At 39.8% G+C, this 26,544-nt stretch overlaps 1 protein-coding gene across 1 annotated transcript in view; it reads left to right on the forward strand.

The window, feature by feature from the left end:
• The first annotated feature begins 4,799 nt into the window (after nt 1-4,799).
• The window catches only part of ACSS3 (acyl-CoA synthetase short chain family member 3), a 166,167-nt gene continuing 144,422 nt past the window's right edge, over nt 4,800-26,544 (forward strand). Inside the window, exon 1 of the mRNA XM_061125269.1 lies at nt 4,800-5,194. Coding sequence (XP_060981252.1) covers nt 4,887-5,194 — 308 coding nt within the window. The 5' untranslated portion in view covers nt 4,800-4,886. The remainder of the gene's footprint in view (nt 5,195-26,544) is intronic.

The raw sequence follows: 26,544 nt of genomic DNA on the forward strand, positions 1-26,544 counted from the left end.
AAATGATTAGAAATATTTGCCTAGGTTATTCCTTTTCAGTTTTTTTCAAATAAAAGCAACTATTTTTATAAACTTTTACTAACTAAAAATAAATTTTAAGATGTTTTATTTTTTACTTTAAAATTTTTTAATTTTGTGTTGGGGTTAGAGGTGACCAATGAAGGGACTCAGTTATACATATACATGTATCCATTCTCCCCCAAACACCCCTCTCATCCAGGCTGCCCCACATAACACTGAACAGAGTTCCATGTGCTATAGAGTAGACCCTTTTTGGTTATTTAAAATGGATAATACGGAGCTAGTGGTAAAGAACCTGCATGCCAACGCAGGAAACATAAGAGACGGTGGTTTGGGTCGGGAAGATCCCCTGGAGGAGGACAAGGCAACCCACTTGGGTTTTCTTGCCTGAAGAGAGAATCCCCATGGACACAGGAGTTTGGCAAGCTACAGTCCATGGGGTCGTAAAGATTTGGACACAACTGAAGCAACTTAGCACTCACGCAACTGATAAGGATGTCTTTAAAAAATAAAAATTAAGCTGGTGGATGAATCCCATACCTTATATTTGGTTGATAGGATGAACTGAAGTTGTAGAGTTCTTCCCATTCACCGAAATATTGTTTTAAAACAAGTCTTTCATCTGCCTTTTCCTCCTTGACTTTACTGCAGTTAACTATGTAAGCAAAAAAGAAAAAAGTTTCAAAACAGGAGTCTATAATTACATTACTATTAGCTATTTCACTTCAGAAGTTTTAAAAATATTTACTGAGCTATGAAAACCAGCATATTTTCCAGAAATTCTTTACTAAATCAGAATTAATCTGCAGTGTTTCTGCAGGCTGAAATTTCAGCACAGTCTGTACCTGCTGCAGAAATAATTTATGCAAATGCTTCCATGCCAAGTTTTCATAATATCCAGGAAATCTGATATATGAGACATTCTTACTTTTGTCAGTAGTAAAAATCTTAGTAGTTCCAATACACAAAGGTAGACATTTAACTCTAAACAAATTTATGTGAAAATTCTGTAGCCAGCAGAATACATGATCAGGGTAGTCTACACTTATTTTTAAACTGTGTACTTTTTAATTCCTTTTACTCTCTCTGTTAACAAAAGCCTGGATAGCCAAGACTATGATTTTTCCAATAGTCACGTATGAATATGAGAGTTGAACCATAAGGAAGGCTAAGCACAGAAGAATTGATGCTTTTAAATTGTGGTGCAGGAGGACTCTTGAGAGTTGCTTGGACTGCAAGATTAAACCAGACAATCCTAAAGGAAATCAACCCTGAATATCCATTGCAAGGACTCATGCTGAAGCTGAAGCCCTAACACTTTGGCCCCCTAATGTGCAGAGCTGACTCATTGGAAATGACCCTGATGCTGGGAAACAGTGAAGGCAAAAAGGAACAGGGGAGGCAGAGAATGAGATCGTTAGAATCACGGACTCAATGGACACGAGTTTGAACAAACACCAAGAGATAGTGGAGGGCAGGGAAGCCTGGTATGCTACAGTCCATGGGGTTCCAAAGAGTCAGACAAGACTTAGTGACTGAATAGCAACTCTGTCTGCAAAAAAAAAATTTAGCCTGTACTAAGGATGACTGATCATAGGCTGAAGTTATAATCCTAGGAAAAAGTTGTAGGATTCCTGTATCTTTTTCCTCTTAATTCTAATTCTACTCTGCCTTCCTAATTTTCAACATCTTTTTCTTAGGCAGTAAGTGTTTCAACTCCAATTTCCTTCCTTTCTCTCATTCTTTCTTGAGTAGTCTTTCACACTTTTTTGAATCTCTATATGCTTTCCCTGCATGCCTCTTCATCATATGAAAGTTTCAGATAATCTTGATCTATTAATCTTTGCTCAAGGTGTTTAATATGTCATCTTGAAGAGCATATTAAACATACCATTTATTGCCATACAATGAAATAAATATTGTACTTATTACAAATAGCTAGAATTTTAGAGGGCGTGAAAACTGAAAAGACTGCAACCACGTTGCCCCCAAATTAGTTAAAAATATAATTTTGCTTTTTTGAAGAAGTCCAAAATGTACATGCATGCTTCAATTAAAATAATTTCTTGCAAAAATTTCTGACTGTAAAATTTTAAGGGTGTTAGTGAAGTTGGAGGTTTGAGGGATTGATATTTTGGACTGGGTGTTGGTTTGCTAATGCCTAGGTGCTATGCAGTTTATACATATTTAAATCTTGTAACAATCCTGTGAGATAAGGATTATCAGCCTCAAATAATGTTTGATACTAAAGGTGAAATGGTCTAACCTCAGGCAGACCTGCATTTGACACTACTTTCTAGCTTCCTATCTGGCTCAAGTTTCTAGTTTTACTGCTCACTCCAGCTGTGCATCTCCACTACTCTCCTCCTGCGGGCTGACCTTCACTTACGCTCTTCCCTTTTCTTGAAATGAAATTGGTATTCACAATCTATTTCAAAAAATACTTAAACCAAGACAGCACACTGCAGGGTCCAGAAAAAAACAGTTTAATCCAGCAGTGTGGGGGTCTAACTTGTCTTACACAATCTTTTAATAAGCGCTAAGTTCTTAAACTTCGTCCTGAACTTTCAGAGGAACCCAGAGCCTCCTAATGCTGAAACATTTCAGGTTTCTGATAAGGAAATCCATTTTCTCCTTTCAGCTTCCCCCTGCCACCCTCCTACCCCCTTAAGTCACACACCATGAGTTTAATTTCTTTCCATTGTCTCTTTTGGTCCATTATCCTCTCCTGTTTTCTTCATTCTTACAGATTTTTACCACCACCATCACAGTCACCACCACAACCATCACCACTGTCCTTTCTTTTTTTAGAAAGAAAAGGAAGATGAAGAAGAGGAATAGATGTGGGTAGTCACCTTGTTATATTTTGTCGGAAGTCTAAAATCTTTCTTCTTTTTAATCATCAGCCTGGTGTGAAAATCATGGACTTCGGAGTCAGATTCCCCACCTTTTCCAAGTTGGGGCACAGAGAGAAAATGTATTTGTTTGGTATGCTGGGGTAAGTGGCAGCACTGACATGACAGATCAGTGCACCTTGAATTACAGGTGTGCCAAGGCATCCACCACCTTGTCTCAAGGGGTAAACATGGGGATTCCAGTTACTGCTTCTGCGTACTGGTTGGGAAATGCAAGAGCTGACATATCTGAAAGTGCCAGCACGATGTTGACACACAGGAGGAACCCGCAGAGATCTGCTTGCTTCCTTTATATCCATCCCCGCCCCCAGTCAGTCTCAACTTACACAATGCAGGGGCTAACATATTTGTAAATGACTAAGATGGACGTCATTGTGACACCACAGAGGATGATCTGGGGTCAGAGCATCCTTTGGGCCAGATAGCAGCATCACACAGCTGGGCAGAGGAGAGGAGGAGGCCAGGAGGGTATTTGGCTTCCAAACTCTGCACTGAAGTGATAACTGCCTTTGCTTTTGGAAATCACTGGCCCTGAGGCCTTAGGAAGAGTTGGCTGCAGGTGTTAAGGAAAAGTCTAGTGGCTTGTGTTTTAGATGAAAGGAAAGAGCTGAGGTGATTAAAGATATGTTCTTTGTTTTATTATATTTAGCCCTGTTCTGTTTAACCTTCATTTTCACATTATTTTTTTCCTGCACACACAAAAAATCTGTTTACAGCTTCTCAAGTTTACAATCTTCCTAGGGTCGGGGCATTCATTCTTTGTTACTTCGGATTTGGGCATACACATCTTTACAGTTAAACGTGCAAATGCAATCACACCAAACAGCATGTGGCATAATATAAGGCAAACGAGATAGACTCTGAATTTCACTAATGGGTAAAGAAAACAAACCCAAAAAACCCCAAACCCCAAACCAAACCGAACAGTGAGGAGTTTAATGAATGTTAAGCCCACCAGACAGTAACTTACACAGCCTGACTTTCTTTTTTGTTTCCTCAGCTTCCACTTTTTTGATTCATTTCACCTTGACTTTGCTCTTCCTTTTGACTGAAATTTTTGTTTTGTTTTGTTTTTTTAGTTTTTTGACTCATCAAAAAACAACAACAATAAACACCAAAAAAACCGGCCAAAGAAACTCCAAAGAGGCAAATGGGAAGGGAGAGAAAGCAACAGGTCGTCCTGCTTTCTGCCGAGCTCGCGTGGGGAGTCGGATCCGAAGGTCCCATCCCGGAGTCGGGTGCCGGGTACCTTCCTGCGGCCTGTCAATCACCCCCACCAGGCTCTTCCCAATTCGGTTGGGCAACCTCCCTCTCCTCCTCCTCTTTCAGCTGTCAGGAAATCCTGGAGCCGCCCTCGCCCCGGGGCCACTTGTTTCCTAAGTGGCGGGGTTGGAGCTTTGTTTTCAAAAGAAGTAAATAAAAAAAAAAAAAAACCCTGAGACTTCAGGGGCCCGAGGGCCGCAGAGCTCGGCCCGGCAGACTGCTCGTGCCGCCCGGGGCGAGGCGGCTCCTCCCGCCGGTTCTCCGAGACCGACCCCGAGCAGCGGCGCGCAACTTGTTTGTTGGAAAGCCGGCGGGACTGGGCCGGCGGTGCTCGCCTTAGGGGCTCTCGGGTGTCGGGGCGGGGCGCCCTCCGGGCGGAATCGCGGGGCTGCGGACGCGCCGGGTTTGTCGCCGGGACGCGGGGACCCCCACCCGTCCGCGGCTCCGCGCCCCCTCTCCAGCCTGGGGCTTCCCCCCGCCGCTCCAGGTCGGTTTTTCCCGGCGACTCTGGTGGTGCCTTCCAAAGTCCCAGGGCTCTGGGCACACCTCGGGGTTGTCTCCCGCCTCCCGCCTGCTCTGCTTGGGGCCCCAGGAAGTCGCGAGCGCCCCACGGGTGGTGCGTTCCGGGCGGCGCGCGGCGGAGCCTGCAAGGACTTGGGGGAGGAAGGGGCGACCCCGCCGGCAGCGATGAAGCCGTCTTGGCTGCAGTGTCGCAAAGTCACCGGCGCGGGGGGCCTCGGCGGGTCCCTGCCCGCGTCCTCTCCCGCGCGCGGAGCCGGCCCGGCCCGCCGGGCGTACGTGGCCCCCGGCCCGCGGGGCGCTCTCGGGGGCCGGGGCTGCAGGGCGCTGTCCTCGGGCGGCGGCGAGTACAAGACCCACTTCGCGGCCTCGGTGACCGACCCCGAGAGGTTCTGGGGCAAAGCCGCGGAGCAGATCAGCTGGTACAAGCCCTGGACCAAGACGCTGGAGAACAGACATTCGCCTTCCACCAGCTGGTGAGTGACTCCTGAGCCCACCCCCGGCTCTTTTGGGCGTCCAGGCTCCACGTCCCCTGCTTCGGAGCCTGGAGTTCTTTTGGGAAAAGAGGATGAGACTGGAGGTGTGATCACACCTTTTAAATCCGTGTTTAATTTCAGCTTCATAGTCAAGCTCTCTTGCCTTGTCTTGAGCGATTCGGTTACCAAGGGTGAAAGCCCTGGTTGCTACAGACAAAAAATTTACCTGTATGGCCAGGCTCTGCTTAGTTGAGCATGAGGCAGCCCCCCAGAGACCCACAGTCTAGAAAGGGAAGCAGCCACCGCAACAGGTGAAAGCAGAGTGAAGAACTAAGGGAGTTTCTAAGTATCCTCACCCTGTGAGGAGGAAGAGAGTGGGTGAAAGACTTCAGTAAGATCACACTTAGAGATTGGAAAAGTGGATATGTCCTCTCAAAGTTGACAAGGTCCCAGTTATTAAAGTCCAGGAGATGGAACACAGGTTGAAATTTGACTGTTTATGTGGCTGCGAATAATTGTGTTGGTGGGAAAGGGGACTGGTGAGTCAGGGGTTGATTTGGGAAAGGATTTATGCATCACGCCAAGTAGGTGGGATCTGGTCCACAGCCCCATCCTGTATATGAAGCTGCAGTGTATTCCAGAGAGAATACGCAGTACATTTGCCTAGGAGATGCTAGAAATCATGGTAGGAATAAAGTGTTTTTTTTTTTTTTTTTCTTTTAGAGTTGCCATTGTAAGTAGTTATAAATACTGTTTTTGTGTTACAACAAACAAAAGATACATTTGTAGAATAAATGCCAAACTTGTCAGATTCTTAAGGGTGAATCACACAGGAGGACTGGAGAGTTATGGCTGCTCTTTGGGCCATGTGCCTAGCTCTTAAGAATGTGATTGCTTTTCTCAGCCAGCCCTGAGGGAGAGAGGTTTTCTCTAGAAAAGTCTGCAGAACACTGCAGTGGGGTTTCCCACTACCATTTCCAAGTCCCCAGCAGTGAAATGGGAGAATGAGATGGTCAGGTTTGCATTTGATGAATGTCTTCTTGTTGAGAGTAGGAATCTGGAAGGGAGAATGACCTCTCGACCAGAGACTTCTTCTCTGTCCCCACCATCTCTGTCGCCTCTTGATTGTTCGGGGCTGTTTACATGGGTTTACCTTTAGAGTCTAGCACATTTCCCCATCCAGCTCAAGTTTTCCAATAGTGTTTGATTGATCCTCTCTTATGTACCCGTCAGCGAATCAAGCACTTGGTATGCATGTGGCAAGGGGGGCGGGGAGGCGTCATGATGGTTAACAGCCTGGTCTCTGGGGCCAGAAGTTTGTGTTTGAGTTCTGGCTCTTTACAGTTACTGGCGGTGTGTTCATAGGCAGGTTGCTTAATCTCTCTGTTCTTCAGTTTTGTCATATATGAATGTGTAACTAGTAAGATTAATTTAGTAAAGGATTAAGACCAAGTCTCAAAAGAAATAGACCCTATAAATGTTAGAGTAAGAATAGCTATCTTTGCCCTCTCATTCCACAGTTATTTAAGAGCGGGAAATCTTGCTAGATCTGAGAAGATCAAAACACAGAGATGATTGTCTCACCTAAGAATGTGTTCTCAAAGTTCTGTGTCCATATATCTGTCAAAAAGTATGGAACTGAAATTATTTATGTGACCACCGTCCCATAAAACTGTGCAGGAAACTCAAGAAATCACTGGGATACTCCAAGTAAAAACCAATGAGGGCCAGACCTAAAGTAGTGGCAGTGGCGATGCCAAGAACAGCCTCTGGAAAGAGGCTTAATTGAAGCTGGGGAGGACTCAAGGGAGAACAGACAATGTGGAACTCAAAACATCCATCAAATCAACCTTTAAGATCTAGAGGTTTTCCCTCTATGTTTTCTCTCTTCTTAATTTCTAGTTGCTTGCTGGAATTTTTAAAAATTGTTTGCACAAAATGTCTGCTTTTAAAGAGGTGTTTTGCCAAAGGGTCCTTGTATGTATTTTCAAAAATTTAGTACATTGTAGGTCACAGTATTTGATAATACTGTATCTGAATTCTTCATCTTTGTACTCTTGGAATCACGTGGCTCTACCTGTTTTATAGCAGCCCAACAGATCAAAGTGAATAACAGATAAGTCTTTGAGTCTGTATTTGTTTTAGCAGTGTGATTCAATCTTACTGAGGAGTTTGGTTGGCAGAGCAGAGCTGCAGAGGCAGGTAGACATAGGAGACCATCCATCCAATCTGAAACTCCATTCAAAAAATCGTTTTAATCCAAATCCTATTTGCAGATATTCTTCGTTGGTTAACATTTTTCTGCAAAGGTAAACTCAGTTCAGTTCAGTTCAGTCGCTCAGTCGTGTCCAACTCTTTGCGACCCCATGAATCGCAGCACGCCAGGCTTCACTGTCCATCACCAACTCCCAGAGATTACTCAAACTCATGTCCATCGAGTCGGTGATGCCATCCAACCATCTCATCCTCTGTCATCCCCTTCTCCTCCTGCCCCCAATCCCTCCCAGCATCAGGGTCTTTTCCAATGAGTCAACTCTTCGCATGAGGTGGCCAAAGTATTGGACTTTCAGCTTCAGCATCAGTCCCTCCAATGAACACCCAGGACTGATCTCCTTTAGGATGGACTGGTTGGATCTCCTTGCAGTCCAAGGGACTCTTAAGAGTCTTCTCCAACACCACAGTTCAAAAGCATCAATTTTTCGGCACTCAGCTTTCTTCACAGTCCAACTGTCACATCCATACATGACCACTGGAAAAACCATAGCCTTGACTAGAAGGACCTTTGTTGGCAAAGTAATGTCTCTGCTTTTTAATATGCTATCTGGGTTGGTCATAACTTTCCTTCCAAGGAGTAAGCGTCTTTTAATATCATGGCTACAATCACCAAAAGGTAAACTCAAGGTCAGGGCAAATGTCCATCCTGCCCCACCCCCTCGCCCCTTTATATCCCTATGTTCTAGGGCAGAACAGACATATGAATTTAAAAAGTGATAGGTAACAGGATACATGGACTTGATGATTTTTGATTCTGCATGTCTTGGGAGGTGGCAAGTGGATACAGGCACAATTTGATGTGAAGGTGCTTTGCTTACTTCTTTTTGATTTGAAGCTGGGATCTGGGGAAGGGAGATGTTGACCACCAGTCCTTAAGTAAAATGAGGAAGGGTTGCTACAGCTAGCTGTTCTCTTTGAGGTGGAGCTGACATAGGTGTGTAGTCAAGATCTCTGAAGACCCATGGTTTCCAGAGGTGAGACGGATTCTTCCTCATTATACACTTGTCTGTTTATTCTTCGTGGAAGCAGACTCCCCTCTAAATCTGCAGGCCTACCAAAAGCCCCAACACATAAATAGCAGTGCATATTAGCTTTCACAGTGGCATAAACTACCCAATAGTAGTTTACACATGCAGTAGTATGAGCATGGAGTAGAAATCTTTGAGGGTGATACATTAGGGACCTTCCATTGTAGTCAATAGCCCTGTAAAATATATTTCTGGGACTTTAATCTCTGAGATCTTTGAAAAACAAATTACATGTAGGTGCTTTAGGAACATGTGAAGAATTACCTTTCCTCATGGTTTGTTGGTTAACTCACATTGTTGACACCTAGCTTTGGGGAGAATAAAGTCTCTATTATAGAGACTTCAGTGGAGAACTGAATATATGGTGAAGCAATTAGAACCCCTAGAAATTCTCTAATCCTGGAACCACAGAATGGATGTTTTGGTTGTTTTCTCCTGATGAATTAGACATCCTACTGCCTTTTCTAAAATTGAAATCCAGCTACCCCTCTCTGAAGAATTAGGCAATTCACTTTTGCATTATGCATTGTGATTAATTTTTTCAGTCTGGGTCATTAATTATCCCTTTCTCTGGAAACATCGCAGTCCTGTTTTAGTTTATTTTTATTTAAACAACATTCAATGATCAGACTCTCACATACTGTTTGATTTAGAATTTAATATGTGTTAACAGTGACTATAAGCTAACAAAAATCTAAATGCAGATGATTGGAAAAGGATTTCTGCTTGGTTAACATATCTACAATGGAAATTGTGTAGGTACTTTTTTTTAACATGCAAGATCTCAGTTTCTGACTAGCTGTGAGGTAAAGGTTGTTTTCTTAAAATGGCTTATAAGTGTTAAAGATATCAATTATTCACTCATTGTGTGTATAGGACAAAGAAAATGATGAAACAGATGGGAGACATACAGTAAATTATTATAAAACTATTTCTTTAGAGTTGTAGTAAGTGCTATGAAATAATAAGGGGATTTACCATAATCTTTTCTGGAAGGATCGTGGTAGGAGAAGAAATGATGAAGAAATGATGGTTAAACTGAGATCACAATGTGTAAGGATTAGACTCAGAAGGAGGAAGGAACATTCTAGACAAAGAGAACAGCACATGAAAAGGTTGTGAGGTATGAAGTGTCTCAATAAATTCTAGGAACTGTAAGAAGGCTAACTTGGCAGGTAATAATTAAGAAACAGATGAAGAAAGCCATATCATGAATGATCTGGTGAGTCATGTTAAGGATTTAAATTTTTTTTCCTGGCACAAAACAGGTCACATAGTGGATGATCAAAACTTGAACTTCCTACTCTTCTTTCTGCACTGGAACAAGAAATGTTTGGGTTCAACCCCAGTTCTGCCACTTGCTTTGGATAGGCTTCAATATCCGTATTGGTGAAATAAGAGTAACGATAGTATCAATTTCTTAGGATTATGGAGGTGGGTGGGAGCATGTAAACTGTCTAGGACTGTACCTGACACACAGTACTAGTTACTGATGTTTTTGAAATCTGGAAGAGAGGTTCCCAGAAGCTAGTGTGGACCAGAAAGTCTTCAGAGAAATGGTAGCATTTGGACTCAATCTTAAAGTAGGATTTAGAGAGAAAGAAAAATACTTTTTGTGTGCAAAAGAAAAACTTCTGTGTGCAAACCAAACACGACAGAGGCATAGAGGAGAGAAAGAACCAAATATACTTGTAGGTCAGAATGAATAGCAGATCAGTTGGCTTGTAGTGGTTATTTTGGAGTTACAGGTACTCCAGAAGGTAGTTTCAGGATGGTTTTGGAAGGCTGAATAGTAAGCTCAGACATTTGCATTCACTTTTTAGGCTGTAAGTCACAACCTCTCTGCAAGCCCGCAGATAGGTTTTGTGTGACCTAAGTGCTGGGTTTTTGTTTGTCTGAAGTAGTTGTTTTTGAAGTAGTTGTCAGTGTTTAAACATTGGAGGATTTCATCTAAAAATTAAATTTCCTTTAATGACTCAATCTGGGGGGGGCTTCTTTTGAAAAAAAGCAGATTAACTGTCAGGGCTTGGTCAGCATTTTCTCCTGGTAACACTTGGCTGGAACCAAGTGACTGCTGTCCCAGGTGAAGTTAGACGTAAGGATCACCAGGTGGGGTGTAGGGAAGTAAAGAAGTTATGATAAACCTGAGAATTTGACTCAGATACCCAGGTGGAGGAATTGATTGTGAATTAAAGATAATGACTTGAAGACTTGGCAAGGGCTTATTGGATTGTAGATTTGACTGAAATTTGTAAAGACATGAGAGCTAAAGCTTAGTGAATGTTGAGTGGGGCGGGGGGGGTAGAGAGAGAGCAATTTAGAGAGAGAGAGAGAGAATGAACAAAATACTAAAAACTGAACTGGAAAGATAAATAAAAGAGGGGGGATGAGAGAGTGTGAGAGTGGATGAGGCTTGTTCAGAGAAGTAGGATAAGGAAAAGCAGAATATTTTGGTGCCATGGAGTAAGAGGGAGAGAAGAGATAAAAATAGGGAAGGTCAATAGTGGTCAAGGGCTCTAGAGATGTTTTGAGGCTATTGAGGATTGAAAGATAACAGTTTTGACGCAGAAATCTTCAGTGATTTTTAATAATGTGATGTCAATGGAGAGGTGAGGGCCAAAACCAGGATCCCGAAATACAGAGGGAACTGATGGTAGGCAAAACCAATTCAGGGACATATTGGACAGTGACAGGAAGGGAGGGGAGATGCCAGCATGTGGAGGAGTCTGGGTTACCTGGAAAGAAGTTTCCTCATTATCTTTCCTTTCCCAACCTCCCCCTTTAAGAGACTCTCTTGTTTAAAGGAAGAAGTGAAGAAATCTGTGAAATAGGAATGAAGGGAATTTTGCTTATTTTGAAACCTGTTCCTCATTAACAGGACTCCTTGTTTTTACAAGTTGAACTTTGTGTGGTTTCTTATCTGTTGTTTTCTTTAGATGCCAGAAGTTCATGGAAAAAACAAAATGGAAAAGTCTAAAAGATGGAATAAAAAGCTACTTAACAGATTTGTTATGTATTGCAGAGATTCTAGTGAGCTAGATATCTAAGCATTTGATGGTGAGTTTGACAGGGAAGATAAAGAGACAGTTAAAAAAAAAAAGATGAAAGAACTAATATTTGTTGATTTGTTAAATTATTCTGGGGTTTTAGACCTGTCAGTAAGTGATTCAGAGGGAAAAAAGTTCTTTATCTTTTACTTGCAACTTTTCTGAGTTTGACATTCTTTCAAAGGAAAACAAGGAAAATATAATGTGGATTTTATATAATCAGAAAGTAATTTATTCCTCTACTGAATTTTGATTCTTTGGCAAACAATTAGCCACATTAAACTGTCTTGGAAATTCAGCCTCCCTCCCTCTCTTTCTTTTCTCTAAAATTTCCTTCATATTTATCAGATATTATTAAAAGTGTATTTAGTTCTAGTTGAAAGGTGAGAGTTTTATCTTGGGATGAAAAAAAGGTATCCCCTCTGACAAACTCTAAATGAAATGAATTTATTCTTAATATTGTGCACAGTACAGATAGATTTAAATTTTAAATTATCATTTTTTATAAATGAAAAAATATTTTATGAAGGTACATGGTGAGCATGAAAAATGGCCTGTTAGCAATACTCTCCCTCAGATAGACTCATCGAGAAACCAATTTAAAAAGATGGGCTTTATTTTATATTCTGAAGGTCAACAGTTTCGTGCTGTGCTATATCTAATTTTCTCAGTCTGTCATGCTGCTGAAAGTTCAGGACAGAACAGAGTGAACTACTGGAATGCTGCGATTACATAAGCAAGGATGGACTGCCTGACAAATGGCACAATCAATGAACAATGGAAATTCAATCAGCTGTGACCAGTCTTCTACCAAGTGTGGGGTAAAGTCCACACTATTAGTACCTCCTGGAAGGTGGCTTGCTTTTTCCTTTGTCCATGCCATATACTATTAGTTGAGAAAAAAATCCAGTAGTTGAAGTTATTTTTCTCTTCTTGTTCTCCTTTTCCCCCTCCAGCTCCTCCTTTTTCTCATTTTTCCCTTCCCCTCCCCTTCTTCCCCGCATCCTTCCTTGTTCTCCTCCTCCTCCTTCTTCTTCTTCTTTTTTTTTTTTTTTTTAAGAATTTCCACTTAAGCAGTGACTGTGAAGGTGGAATCATTTCTTTCTATTGTGTGAAATTTCTGAGAGAAACCTGTCGGAGGCTAATGAATATTTGTGATAATGTATGTGAATGTAATAACCTCTTTACAGTTTTAGGAAACACATCTGACAAACTTATATTCTTTATGTAAACCATGTGGTTAGAGAATTTATAAAAGGTATGAATTATATGTACTTTTGCTGGCATTATGGCCAAATGAGTTAAGGGGCAATGCATAGAAAGGAGAAATATTATTCTTATCTAGGAAAATTGAAGTTTAAGAATTTCCAGTTTGAAATCGTCCAGCTGAAAGTCTTAGAATAGCTGAAAACAGATCAGGTAACTATGTTAGAGTACAGAGTTCGATTTATAAATTTTAGGTAAGTAGTGAATTTTACTGATTTAAAATATTAGTTGCTCTAAGTGGGATAAAAGCATCTAAAGTCTGTAGGTCTTGACTTAAGACCTAACTTAAGAGATAACTCTCGACAAGAGGAATACCTTCTTCAGGTTTTGATGTTAGAATAGCAACATTTCCCAAGTATAATTTTTGAGTTGTCTCTCCCAAGTGACATTAGTTGGGAAGATTAAGCGAAAAGGAAGAATGCTCTGTAGACATGATCAATATAGATATCTGTGCAAAAAAAGTAGCACAATAAAATGATTAAAAAAAATTAGTAGCCAAAGGGACATAAAATCATTATTATTGACTGTTTGCTAAAATAACGATAAGTGAAAGCACTGGAACTTAGAAAAGTCTACTTTTGCACTAATCTCACTTTGCTTTCTCTCCACACTTTTTAAAATTTTCAGTTTCAGTGATTCTCAGTTGTGACTTAAGTGCTTTTCTAAGTCGCAAATGCCCTGGCATTGCCTTGCTCCCAACTCTTCCTGCTTAATCAAGGCTGAATGAAGTTTACCACTGTTACCGATGCAAATTTGTACAATGTGCTATCGTTTTCCCTTTGGGTAAAAATGTGGGTAGGGGAAAAAGTGTTGAGGAGTGTTATTAGTGGAGGAAAACACATTGACTTCTGAGTTAAAACTTAGGTAACCCCCGCCCCCCCAAAAAAACTTAGGTCCCCAGTCCTTGAGCAGTGAACTGTACCGAAATGTGGACCGTGGTGAGGATCACTGTTCAGCGGTGTCTGTTCTCTACTTTCGAGCCCACAGGAGGGCCCAGCTTCCCCTCCTGGGGTGGTTATGTGATTAGCTTTGACTGAAGCAACTAGGGCTCCCCTGGTGGCTCAGAGGTTAAAGCGTCTGCCTCCAGTGCTGGCGACCCGGGTTCGATCCCTGGGTTGGGAAGACCTCCTGGAGAAGGAAATGGCAACCCACTCCAGTATTCTTGCCTGGAGAGTCCCATGGTCGGAGGAGCCTGGTAGGTGGTAGGCTACAGTCCACGGGGTCCCAAAGAGTTGGTCACGACTTAGCGACTTCACTTTCACTTTCAAAGCAACCAGAGAAAGGCGTGTTTCTTCCTGTGAAACCATTAGAGGCTGTACTTCAATCCCTAGTCCTCCCTGTCTCTCAGAGCCACTGTGGAAGCACCTATAGCCTGGGGAACCGAGCAAATGCGTAGGTGATGGTTCTTTGGGGAGTCCACTTGAAGCCTCATCAAGGGTGCATGAGTGAGAAATAAACATTGTTTCAAGTTATTGAGTGTTCCCTATTGTTACTGTGTGTAATCCAGCCTATTTTATTGATTGTGAAATCATTAATGTATATATTAATAACATATAATAATAACATAGAACTTTTTGAATGAAAGTGTCCAGCATATGGTGGAAACAGCTAGCCTTACGGTATCTGTGCTCTGAGCCAGATAGAATACTAAGTACTTGGATTTATTTAATGTTTCTAACAACCCTGGTGAGGTAGGGGGCCTTTTACTATTATTTAGTGTATATGGAAATGAACATACAGAGAGTTTAAGAAAACTTGCCTAAATGTGTAAAACTTAATAGGTAGCAGATCTAGAATTTGAACCCAGGCAGTCTGAATTTGCAGAGAAGGCAATGGCACCCCACTCCAGTCCTCTTGCCTGGAAAATCCCATGGACGGGGGAGCCTGGTAGGCTGCGGTCCATGGGGTCGCTGAGTCGGACACGACTGAGCAACTTCACTTTCACTTTTCACTTTCATGCACTGGAGAAGGAAACGGCAACCCACTCCAGTGTTCTTGCCTGGAGCATCCCAGGGACGGGGGAGCCTGGTGGGCCATAGTCCGTGGGTCTCAGAGGGTCGGACATGACTGAACACAGCAGCATAGCTCAGCACAGTACAGGTTGAACTCAGGGCCTGTACTCTAAATATACACTGCGTTCTATTGTCTCCATAATAATGGCCTTAGTTAATTTCAGCTTGCTTTTTCTTTTCTTACCCCTTCTCCACTAAAACCGCTAAAAGTAACTTTAAAAATCTAGATTTATATCTCAGAAACATTTGGAAAATATCTCTATTTTATTTAGAATGATAGACTGATGTTCTTTGAAAAAATAAACTGTATGTTTTCTGTAAAATATTTAAAATGTATACAACAGTCCCAAAAGTGGTGGGAGAGGGACTTTATATTAATTGTTACCTACTTTAGAAATGTTGAACCAGTTCTAATGAGATGGATGAAACTGGAGCCCATTATACAGAGTGAAGTAAGCCAGAAAGATAAAGAACATTACAGCATACTAACACATATATATGGAATTTAGAAAGATGGTAACGATAACCCTATATGCAAAACAGAAAAAGAGACACAGAAATACAGAACAGACTTTTGAACTCTGTGGGAGAAGGTGAGGGTGGGATGTTTCAAAAGAACAGCATGTATACTATCTATGGTGAAACAGATCACCAGCCCAGGTGGGATGCATGAGACAAGTGCTCGGGCCTGGTGCACTGGGAAGACCCAGAGGAATCGGGTGGAGAGGGAGGTAGGAGGGGGGATTGGGATGGGGAATACATGTAAATCTATGGCTGATTCATGTCAGCCATATGGGTATGACAAAACCCACTGAAAAAAAAAAAAAATGTTTCCTGAATAGTAGAAAGCAATATTAATCCCTTCTCTTAAGAAGGCTATGTTGGTTTTCTGTCTTAAGGAAAATCTATAATGACCATATTATTACTCATTGCTTGTAGTGTGCTTTAACATTATTTTTATGAGAACATGGTAATAAATAGCCTAATTAATTCATCTAATTATGAGTACTTGAAAAATTTCCTTTCCTCCAAGTTCTCAGGAAAAAATAATAGGACTTGTTTGTAATTATGGAAGTTGTTTTGATTACTTTTTTTTTTAATGCATTCAAGTATAGTATTCTTTGCTGTTTTGCCTCCATTGCTTTTCATCTTGATCCTAATGCAGGTGGACAGACCTTGACACATAACATATGTTAAGTGCAGAGATGAGTTTTTCCCCAAGGAATCATATTGCGTCCATCTCTCTTGTTTCTAACATGAATATCTTATTTTTGAAATCCAGTACAAGGACCATGAACTGTGGGCTCTCTCACTAACCTGTGTTATTCCATAGGCGTTTCCAAACTTTAGGGAACAAATGATCTAAAAATGTTAAATCTTCCTTTGAGTGTCTAAGGGATGAGCCACAGCAATATCTGAAGAGTCTGTAATAGATTGAGAAGAAAACACACATGATTGTTCTCTAGCACATGACTGAGTTTTTCCTTCTTTAAGACTGACGAATGAGTTTCAATAATGATAATAACAGTAATAACAATCTTGGCAATATAACAAAAGTCACTATGGAGCACCTTTGCTGGGTCAGACTCGATGCTAATACTACATGTATACCTTGAATCCTTCTGACTCCCTATGAGATACGTATAATTATAATGCATTTTTATGACTGTGTAAACTGAAGGACAGAGAGAGTAAATGACTTGTAATATAGTGGTAGACTTAATTTTTCACGCCCATTGGGTCACGCTGTATGAGCCCAATTTCTGTAATGGGTTGTGACTACACTCTTTAAAACTTCTTTTACCTGGAAAGTACAAAGGAATGAGAGCAATGTTTGAATTAAAAAAAAAATTAATCAGAGATGTAACTTCCTTTCTTTCATTTGTCATCTATGTTTCTATGTGTCTTCCATTTTCTTCTCTCATTTTAGTGGAATTTAAATCTTCACTATTTTCCCAGAGTCAACTTGTACCTGTCTTCTTGGTAAATGGTTCTTTCCTAAAAAACCTATCACCTTGAATCTTATTTCCCTTTAAGCTAGTTTGGCAAAGAATGCTCAATTCCCATTTGCATTAGTCACTATACATCCACTATATAAGCGCATACTCCACTGATACTTTTCTTCTAGCAGTAATTTAAACGATCTCAGCTAGGTGACAGAAGGGCAGGGATCAGGTCTCAGACATCTTCGTTGTCTCCACGGTGGAATGCAGCTGACTTTGTATATGTCTGTCAAACTACTTCAGGTTTAAGAATTGTATCAATGTCATTTTACCAGATTGTCATGCTTTAGTCACCTTATTTAGTAAACACATTAGCAGATAAATGAAAGAAAACTCACTGTTTAAAAGTAATAAAAGACAAATATCACATGATCTTACTTATGTTGTTTAGTCACCAAATCACGTCTGACTCTTTGAGACCCCATGAACTGTAGCCCATCGGGCTCCTCTGTCCATGGGATTTCCCAGGCAAGAGTATTTGAACTGGGTAAGCCATTTCCTCCTCCAGGGAATCTTCCTGGCCCAGGGATCAAACCCATGTCTCCTGCATTGCAGGTAGATTATTGACTGCTAAGCTACCAGGGAAGCCCTGATCTTACTTATATGTAAATTCTAAAAATCAGAACAAACAACAAAACAGAACAAAAACCAGGCTCACAGATGCTGAGAACAGACTGGTGGTTGTCAGAGGAGAGGGAGTTGGATGCAGGTGAAATGGGTGAAGGGCATCTTAAATACTTAAGTACTTGCTTGAGTCTGTGTGCATACACATATGTGAGTGTGTTTGTGAGTGTGTTAAAGCATTAAAGAATACAAATATATATTATTACAGTAAGAATAGCCCGAGTAATATTCCTTACCATAGTTTTTTAACTTCTCAAGAGCATGTGTTCTTAAAGAAGAATTTAGAGAAAGTTAAGTAACTTGCTCATGTTCACTTAGAAAGCAGGTGGCAGATCTGGTATGAAAAACGAGATCTGTTAGACTTCAGCTTCTTATTGTGTCATATTTCATCTTCAGTTAATCCTATTTTATCCTCGTAATACCAATTTAACACATTAAAAACATGTCAGGTGCATACACACACACACACACACACACACACACACACACGTATGTTTGCTGACCTGTTATAAAAGCGGAGTTTTTTTGGCTCTAGAACTTATTCATTCTAAATCTGTTTGTTCCTTCATTTATCCTTCCTTTCTTTCTATTGTTCACTCATTAAATGTTTACTGAATGCTCATATAGGCCAGGCAGTATTCCAGGTGCTGAATTCCAAGTAGAGTATAACTTTGAGGAGTGATTTCATACATCAAAGGAAAAAAGTGTTTTTGCTTGTAATAAGATAGCTTTCATTTTCCTATTTAATAAAAGGAGAGTAATCATGAGTGATATGGACTATAGTTATTTCCTGAAAATATGGGTAATAAAATTTGCTTTATTTTGCAATCAAGTCTACTCTGAATTACCTTTGACCATTGAGACGTGAGTAAGTAGAATATACAAGCTCACATTATGGTGAACTGTGGCCATTTTCTAACTAATAAATCCTTTGATACATAAAATAATCAACCAATTTTAATTTTATTCCTTTGTGCAGCTTCTTATTTTCTGCTAGAAGTGCTAACACCCAGGAAAGTGGGGGAAAGACAAGTAGCACAAACAGAATAAAGAGAAATAATGGGCTTGGTTAGCATCAGCTAGGTAATGAACTCTTGGATAATTGAGCAGGCTGCACTGCATTCAAGTTTCAAATTAACGAAATGTGAATGGAAAATGTTTATGATATTATATATAGACAGTGACGGAATTGGCAAGGATAGAGCAAAGACATAGTTTGTGACCTTGTTGTTAGATTATTTTGAGGATAAGACTAGGGAAAAAGACAATAAAAATTTTGCCTACTTTTCTTAATGTTTTAATTTACACTCAATGGTATCTGGTTGGTTGAGTTGGCTTTAGTTTCTGGCTGTGTGTTAAAGTTGTTTTGATGAGAGTGAAGGTGGAAAATTGGAAGAGATTTAGTGGGGTTTAACTAAAAGAGCAGAGATTTTATCATTCAAAAGCCTTGGTTTGAGACATAGATTTTGAATTACTTTTCATTTACATTTCTTATTCAAAAGTAATTCTGATTGAAATTTAGGTTTATGCTTTTTTTCCTCAGATAGATGTTACTTTATATTTTAATTGTGTAAACTCAGGAAAGCCAGAATAGATGGAATGTCAATTATAGTTCAATATCTAATCTCAATATATCTTGGTATAGTTGGTATATTTCCTTTCAGTCTTTCATTTTCTTTTTAAATTTTTGTTTTGGAATAATTATAGACTCCTCATAAGTTGCAAAAATAGTAGGAAGCTGCAAAGATAGTCATTTATACCCAGCACTTAGCTTCCTCCAATGGTAGCACCTTACATGACTATAGTGAATTATCAAAACAAAATTGACATTGGTTCAATACAATTAACTTGACTAACCAACTTATTCAGAGTCACCGGTTTTTGTTTTTTGTATGTGTTGTGCTTTTAAAAAATCTATTATCTATTTCAGTTGGTCAGTTTGACTCTCTAGATCTCTACTGTTTTTCTTACAGAAAAATAGAATTATAAAAAAATAGAATTATAGAACTATACTGTTCATATTATTTGATAGCTTATTTTCCCAGTTGGAGTAAGTTATGCTTTTTTTCATACCTCTGTTCTTCTATTGGAGAAGGCAATGGCACCCCACTCCAGACCTCTTGCCTGGAAAATCCCATGGACAGAGGAGCCTGGTGGGCTGTAGTCCTTGGGGTCGGGAAGAGTCGAACAGGACCAAGCGACTTCACTTTCACTTTTCACTTTCATGCATTGGAGAAGGAAATGGCAACCCACTCCAGTGTTCTTGCCTGGAGAATCCCAGGGACAGGGGAGCCTGGTGGGCTGCCGTCTATGGGGTCGCACAGAGTCGGACAGGACTGAAGTGACTTAGCAGCAGCAGCAGCAGCTGTTCTCTTGCGTGATTTTAATGTATGCAGAATATTTAAACATACTGGATGAATGTAAAATTATTTTTTTCACAATCCCTTCCTGTTGATTTTTAGGTGGTTTCTCTTTACTTGCAAGAATACTTTCTTCTTTGGAGACAGCATTCCAAAGATCTCTCTGTCTCTGTGTCTGACTGTCCATCTGTCTCTGTTTCTTTCCTTCCTTCTTGCGGATGAATTCTTAGATTTCTGAGTCAAAGAGGAATTATATGCTTTCTGATATATATTGTCAAAATTTTTCTCCAAAAATATTAATAAATATTGTGAGTAAGGCTCCACAACCTTTTTCCTTATGAAATATTTAGAGAATCAATAAAGATAATAATTTAGTGGACTGAACATTGGGTGTTTTAAGATCTTAACATTGTGTCACATTTGTTTCAGCTCCTTTTATTTTAAGAAATAAAACAAAATTGATGCTCCCTGTGTATCTCCCCCAATTACATAGTCTTTATAGAAACAACCTCAGAACAATTTAGAAGTCTCAATGGGAAGAGAAAATTCTTTTTAGACATTCTAAAATGATTCATTGTATTCTTCCTCTTTAATAAGAGCTTGTATAGACCATTTCTCTGCGGACATGAGCTAAGTGTGTAGAATGAGTTAATAAATGTGGTGTCTGCCTTCTGGGAGCCTCAACTGTAGAGGACAATTTCCTCAGAACATTGCAGTGTCATTCTGCCTGAGTTACAGCGAGAAAGAAATGGATAGCTACGATGAAGACATAATGTGAATGTAGAAAAAATACACAGTCCTGAAGTCCTCAGGTTTAGAGCACATTAGTTTCAATCCTCTATTTTCCCCCTCTGTTCTTCTCATGTCTCCCTACCCAGAGCAAAATAACACCATGTCATCTAATTGGCTTTTTCTTCCCTTGTATGGTTGCTCTCTCCTTTATTTTTTCCCTTTCCTTTTTGTTCTTTCTTTATCACGTCATCATCACTGTCATCAGCATTAAATGCTAAAAGGCATCTTTTCTTTCTTCTAGCAGATACAGGTTGGCACTGGAGAGTGTGCACCCTCTTCTGCCCCACTCTGATTCTCTGGATGGTTCGGAGATTTCAGGGTTACCTGCTTAAGGTCTTCATGCGCATCCTCGTCTGTAGGCCTGGTTTTCCAGGAACCTGCTCTGAGTTGGAGTTCTGTTCCTCATGAGCTCATTGTGATCTGTTTCTGAGTTGGTTGACTGAGGACCACTGCTCCTGAGTTGCCCTAAGTAGTTATTTTGAAAAAGGCTGACTGATAAAGTTAACTTTCCTTTAGAATGTACTTTTAAATATATATTTATTGAGAATTATATTTAGATTTTAATAAATTTATGCTTTGAAATTTAAATGTCTTGATCTTAACTTTTACATTTGACCTTTAACTTTACTTAATTATGATTTTAGCCTTTCCTTTTTTGAATTGAGTTGAATCCTACTCCCTTTTGCTTCAATTCTTCATTTTTCCTGCATTTCCTCTAGAATAAAAATAAAACAAATGAGATAAAATTGTGTCCTCATCTTCTGCTTTGAATTTCGCTGCCAGGCATGACTCACAACCTCGGACTCTTTAGGATCACTCATTCATGCCTTTTCTGTCTATTGACAGTGGATCCAGTTCAGATAACAGGTATTGATTTCTTGAAAGCCTTTCTTTTTACTCTTTTTCCTGTTGGCTGCATTTCTCACCACTGGCAGTTCTCTCTGTTTTAATCCGAGATGATCTGGCGGGGGTGCAGATCATTATTTCATGTCCTTTCATGCTGAGATGGGACAGTTTGTGGTGAAAGCTGGTAGGCTGAGGCCAGGTTCTGAGTGTATTTACTAGTGTGGAAATTATCAGTAGGGCTAAAGAGCACCTCTCACTTTATGTTAGGTTTCTCTGTTAAAATATTGTCCTATAGAGAGATATGCTTTCCAGCTTCTTTTACAAACACAATATCCCTAGTGGTTAAATGAGCATGAGGTTATTATGCTGCCCCAAGTAAGCAGTTACCCAATTTGGAGGGTTTCCTGGAACAGTCAGTTGATACTGTCCAAGGCCGAGTACCTGTAACTTAGATGAGATGTCACAGTGTGAGAAAAGCAATATGATGCCCTCTTAAAAAGGCTTAAAGCCTTCTCTGTGTCCGATAGTAGTCTTTTGAGCTAGCCATTGTTTTTGCTGAGCAGTTACCTCATGAGACCCTTATTCTTATTTGTGTTAATGTGTCAGAAGAGTGCTATTTCAATATACATTCATTCACACTTGCAGCATTAATTTAAAAATAATAATTAAGCATTTGCAATATGCCATTAATGAGCTAGCACATGGCCTGTGCCAATAGGAAATGGTGTCTAGTGAGGGTACAAAAATTACTCAGATTAGCACACAGACATGGAAAATTGGAAATTCATCACATTTTCCCTGGCGTTGGAAAGTACTGGGTTCTAGTCTGTGATGTGTTAGTTTGATAATTCTGGGAAGTTTTTTGACCTCTTTAAGCCTCATTTCTCATCTGTAAGATAGATATAATATTGTCTTTCTCAAGGGATAGCGCATGGATTAAATGCTTTACCAAACTCAGTTCAAATGACCAAACTCAGAACCTGGCCCATTATTGGCAATTAACAAAATGCTGTTCCCTCTCTTACTTCAAAAATATTTATTTTTCTTTTTTATTTCAGGTCTCCTTTAAAGAGAACATAAACCTGATACCCAGAAATGATAAAACCTCAGTTTTCTTTGATACACCCTTCTTCCTACTTCAAGCTCCTTTGATTTGTTTCTACACTTCCCCCACTTTTTTTTTTTTTAACTTCCTGTGATTTTCTAGGCTAGTCAATAGATCCTAACTGATTATCTTTCCTTGTTTGCCTCCCAATGTGACCTGAAATCCCTTTCTGAACAGGGCATTCCCTTTAAAAGACCTCCCCTTCCTTAACAAGGTATTCAAGGCTTACAAGGCCTGGTCTTTCTTGCCTTAGCTGTTGTCATGCTCCCAGCTCAAACACACATCTCTTCCTTCTGCAGCAGTGATGCACTTGTAAAACAGAACCTGAACTTTGCCCTGTTTTTCACTTTCCCACTTGCCAATGCCATTAAAAAACAAACAGTATTTCCACTAGCGTTCAGTCCTTCTCCTCTCAGCTACCTTCACGTTTTACCCTTCTCTTTTAATAAAATCCAGCTGAAAGATCGGCATAAATAAAGAGAAACTTCTCTTCACGTCATAATGTCTTGCCCTGTTGTCTGTTTTCCAAGTCCTTTTCCCTTACACTCCTGCGTCCACTGAAAGGTGACCTCAGGCCTCATCACTTGACCCAGATTCCTCTTCCAAAAATCCATCAGTGTCAATTTGTTGCTTAATTCTATGTATTGACTTGAAGTCCTTAGCTTGTTTGATCTCTCTTTAGTGTTTGACTCGGGACCATCTCTACCCCTGAAATTCCGCATGGCTGTGTTGTCCAGGATGGTAGCCTATAGCCACATGTGGTTACTGAAATTTAAGTTTAGTTTAATTAGAATTAAATAAAATTTAATTTACATGGCTAATATGGCTATTGAGTATTTGAAAGGAGGTGAGTGTGACTGAGGAACTACATTTTAAATTTGTGTTTTAATTAGTTTAAATTTAGCCATCCACTTGTGGCTAGTGGCTATTCTGTTGAGCAGTGGAGATACAGTACAGTTCCATCATCACAGAAATTTCTGTTGGACAGGGCTTCTCTGGAGTAAAGATTGGCAGAATTTTTCTTTAAGGGGCAAAATGGTAAATATTTGGCTTTTCACGCCAGAGAGGTGCCATTGTAACCACTTAATTCTGCTGTTGTCAAGCAAAAGCAGCTACAGAAAATATGTAAACAACTAAGTGTGACTGTGTTTCAACAAAGTTTTATTTATACAAAGAAGTGGTGGGCCAGATCTGGCTTGTGGCCAGAATTTGCTGACCCTTCTTGAGCCCTGGTTTCCTAAAACATTTTCTTTTCATTCTTCTGTATTTCTCAGATCTCTCCTTCCTTTCCATCTTTATCATCACAATACTTGATTACTGCAAAAAATCTCATCAGTCCCTTCTCCTTGTGTCCTGCAGTTCATTGTACCCATTGCCACAGAACTGTTCTTTCATAATTCAGAGGTCAGATCATCATTTGTCAATGTATGTAGTGATGGTAATCACCTCATAGGGTTATTGAAAGGGGTCAATGAAATGTGTATAAAATTGTGCTGATGGTGGATTTAGATTTCTTTCACATTAATTCATCCACATAGAATAGTGTTTGTGATCCAGAGTGTGACATCCTGACATCCAGTTCCAGCTTGTCAGACTCCACTATGGACCTGACATAGGCCACATAAACTCTGTGTACCTCAGTTTCCTCATCTGTAAAAAGAGGATATTAGTATACACGGAAAATTTTGGGGAGAATTAAATAAATTAATTTGTATTAAGTGCTCATAGTATTATGTTGATACAGAGTAAGGGCTACGTAGTTGGTTTTCATTGTATTTTTCTAGTTTCATAGGTGATTGAAGAAAGACCTAAATACGTTAATTTGTCTGCATCCATGCAACTTGTAAACGACATGTCTGAGATTTGAACTCTGGTCTTTTGACTTTAAAGCCCAGGCTTACTACATTCATTTCAACATCCACCACTCCTTACACATATCCTAGTTGGAATTAATCTCTTTTTGCTCTGCTTTCATCATACTTACTTTGTACTTCTGCCAGGAAATTTGCCACATTTTGCTTCTTATTATAGTTATTGCAAATCAGTCTGCCTTTCAGAGTAGAGAAGATGTACCCAGTTATATTTTTTCCCCTTCCTTCACAGTCTCAGCTAATCAACAAGAAATTGTTTATTGTTAAATTTGTTGAATAGAAAAATGTTTTAAAAGTATTATAGATAGTTAATAGTGGAGACTGTAATCAGCTATAGTCTTCTTGTAAAATAATGAATTATTAATTATAAAGATTATATGTTTATTATTATTTTAGTTCATAGATTTAGTATTTTAGTATACAGATAACTAAATGTATTCACCATCATCAAATTGTTTTCAGTATGTTGCTTCTGGTTTATTTAATTTTTGAAAAAGAGCTTGGAGTTTCTTTTTTTCCCCTGAAACTATGATGAAATGAAGACCCACATAGGAGATCTTCAAAGAAGGAAATTGTAATTTGATCCAAGGAAGAAAGCTCATATCAGAAGGTAAATTATAAGTTAGACTTTCCAGTTATTTAGTAATGAAAATTTGCGGAGAAATCAGTAGCTGAGTATATAGAGAGGGTTACAACGTTGTCACCACTAAATATGGTTTTGCTGGAGGAAGCTTTCAATAGTTATTTCATGGAATCTGAAATATGGCAGTCTGTGAAAGAGTTTCACAGGCCACACTGTTAAAAGCACTGCTTTATTAAATTTTATTCTTGGCATGGGAGGCAGTGGTAGAATTGAGAGGAACATTTTAGACTTTACTGATTTAACTTTTCATTGCTGGATAATCAGATTCACAGAATAAATTTCTATCAATTTCCCCTTCTGAAACAAGGATTTTTATTTTTTTGAGTGTCAGAGTTTCTTTTTCCTTTTGTAATGTTTGAAGATTGACTTAATAAATACATCCTTAGAAAGGAAAAGTTAGCCTTCAACAAAGGGAAGGTTGGTGGTGATGAGAACTGATGGAAACAGAAGAATCATATACACATTTGCCACTGGCTTTTTCTGGCTTCAAGAGATCAAGACCATGGAACTTGTTAGGCTCCCTGCTTCTGAAAAAAATTTCAGATATCCATCCACATTCACCAACTTAGCCCACTGTGTAGGCCAAGTACACACTCCAGTCTAATGCATATGATGAAAAAGCTGAAGTCAAATACAGCATTGGCTAGAATCAGCTGTTAGGAAAGACAGGGAAGATTCAGGGTAAGCTGAAGTGAAGAAACAAGAAAAATACAACTCAAGGCAGATTTTTTTCGAAGAGCTAAGTCTAAGATTTTATGCTAGATATGAAGCTAGCAGGGGTTGATGAGGAAGAGGCAAATCAAAGTAGTAAATTATCTTCAGGAAATCTAGAAGGAATTTCAAGATGTTTCTTCTTTCCAGAGCCCCTTCTAAAGGGGGACTTTTCAGAGTCCCCCTTAGTCCCGCCTCTGTGAGCTCAGACACTGATAATAGCTCATCTCTGACTTCTTTTCAAGGAATCTAACATGACTGCTACAGAATTACACTAGGTGAGATTCCTCCCATTTCATTTGTCCTAGAATTCATTCCTTTGGCTCTTAAATTATAAAATAGGACAATTTTTAAAGCTAGTTTGAATTTGTGAACGTGTATGGATCTTAAGACTTGTATCAGGATAGATTAAGTCATCCTGCAGGAATAAACAGCCCTCAAATCTCTGTGTTTTAAAATAGCCCAGGTGTATCTCACTCATATTACAGGTTTGTTTTGGGTTACCCAGGAGATTCGCTCCATGTCATCCATCCTAACCCAGGGATATAGGCTGATAGCGCAGTTGCCGTCTGGAGTATCCTTGTGGCAGGGAGAAGGAGAAGTTGTCAGCGTGCATTTGCTCTTGAAGACTCTGTATATTACCTCTGTTGCCATTTCATGGGCCACAGCAAGCCACACAGCCATACTTCATTTCAAGTGGATATGAAAGTGCAGTCCTACAAGTGCTTGGAATGAGGACAGCCAAAATCATAGTGGACAGCAGGAATA

This window comes from Dama dama, chromosome 3, assembly GCF_033118175.1.
Source record: "Dama dama isolate Ldn47 chromosome 3, ASM3311817v1, whole genome shotgun sequence".
Classification (NCBI taxonomy): Eukaryota; Metazoa; Chordata; class Mammalia; order Artiodactyla; family Cervidae; genus Dama; species Dama dama.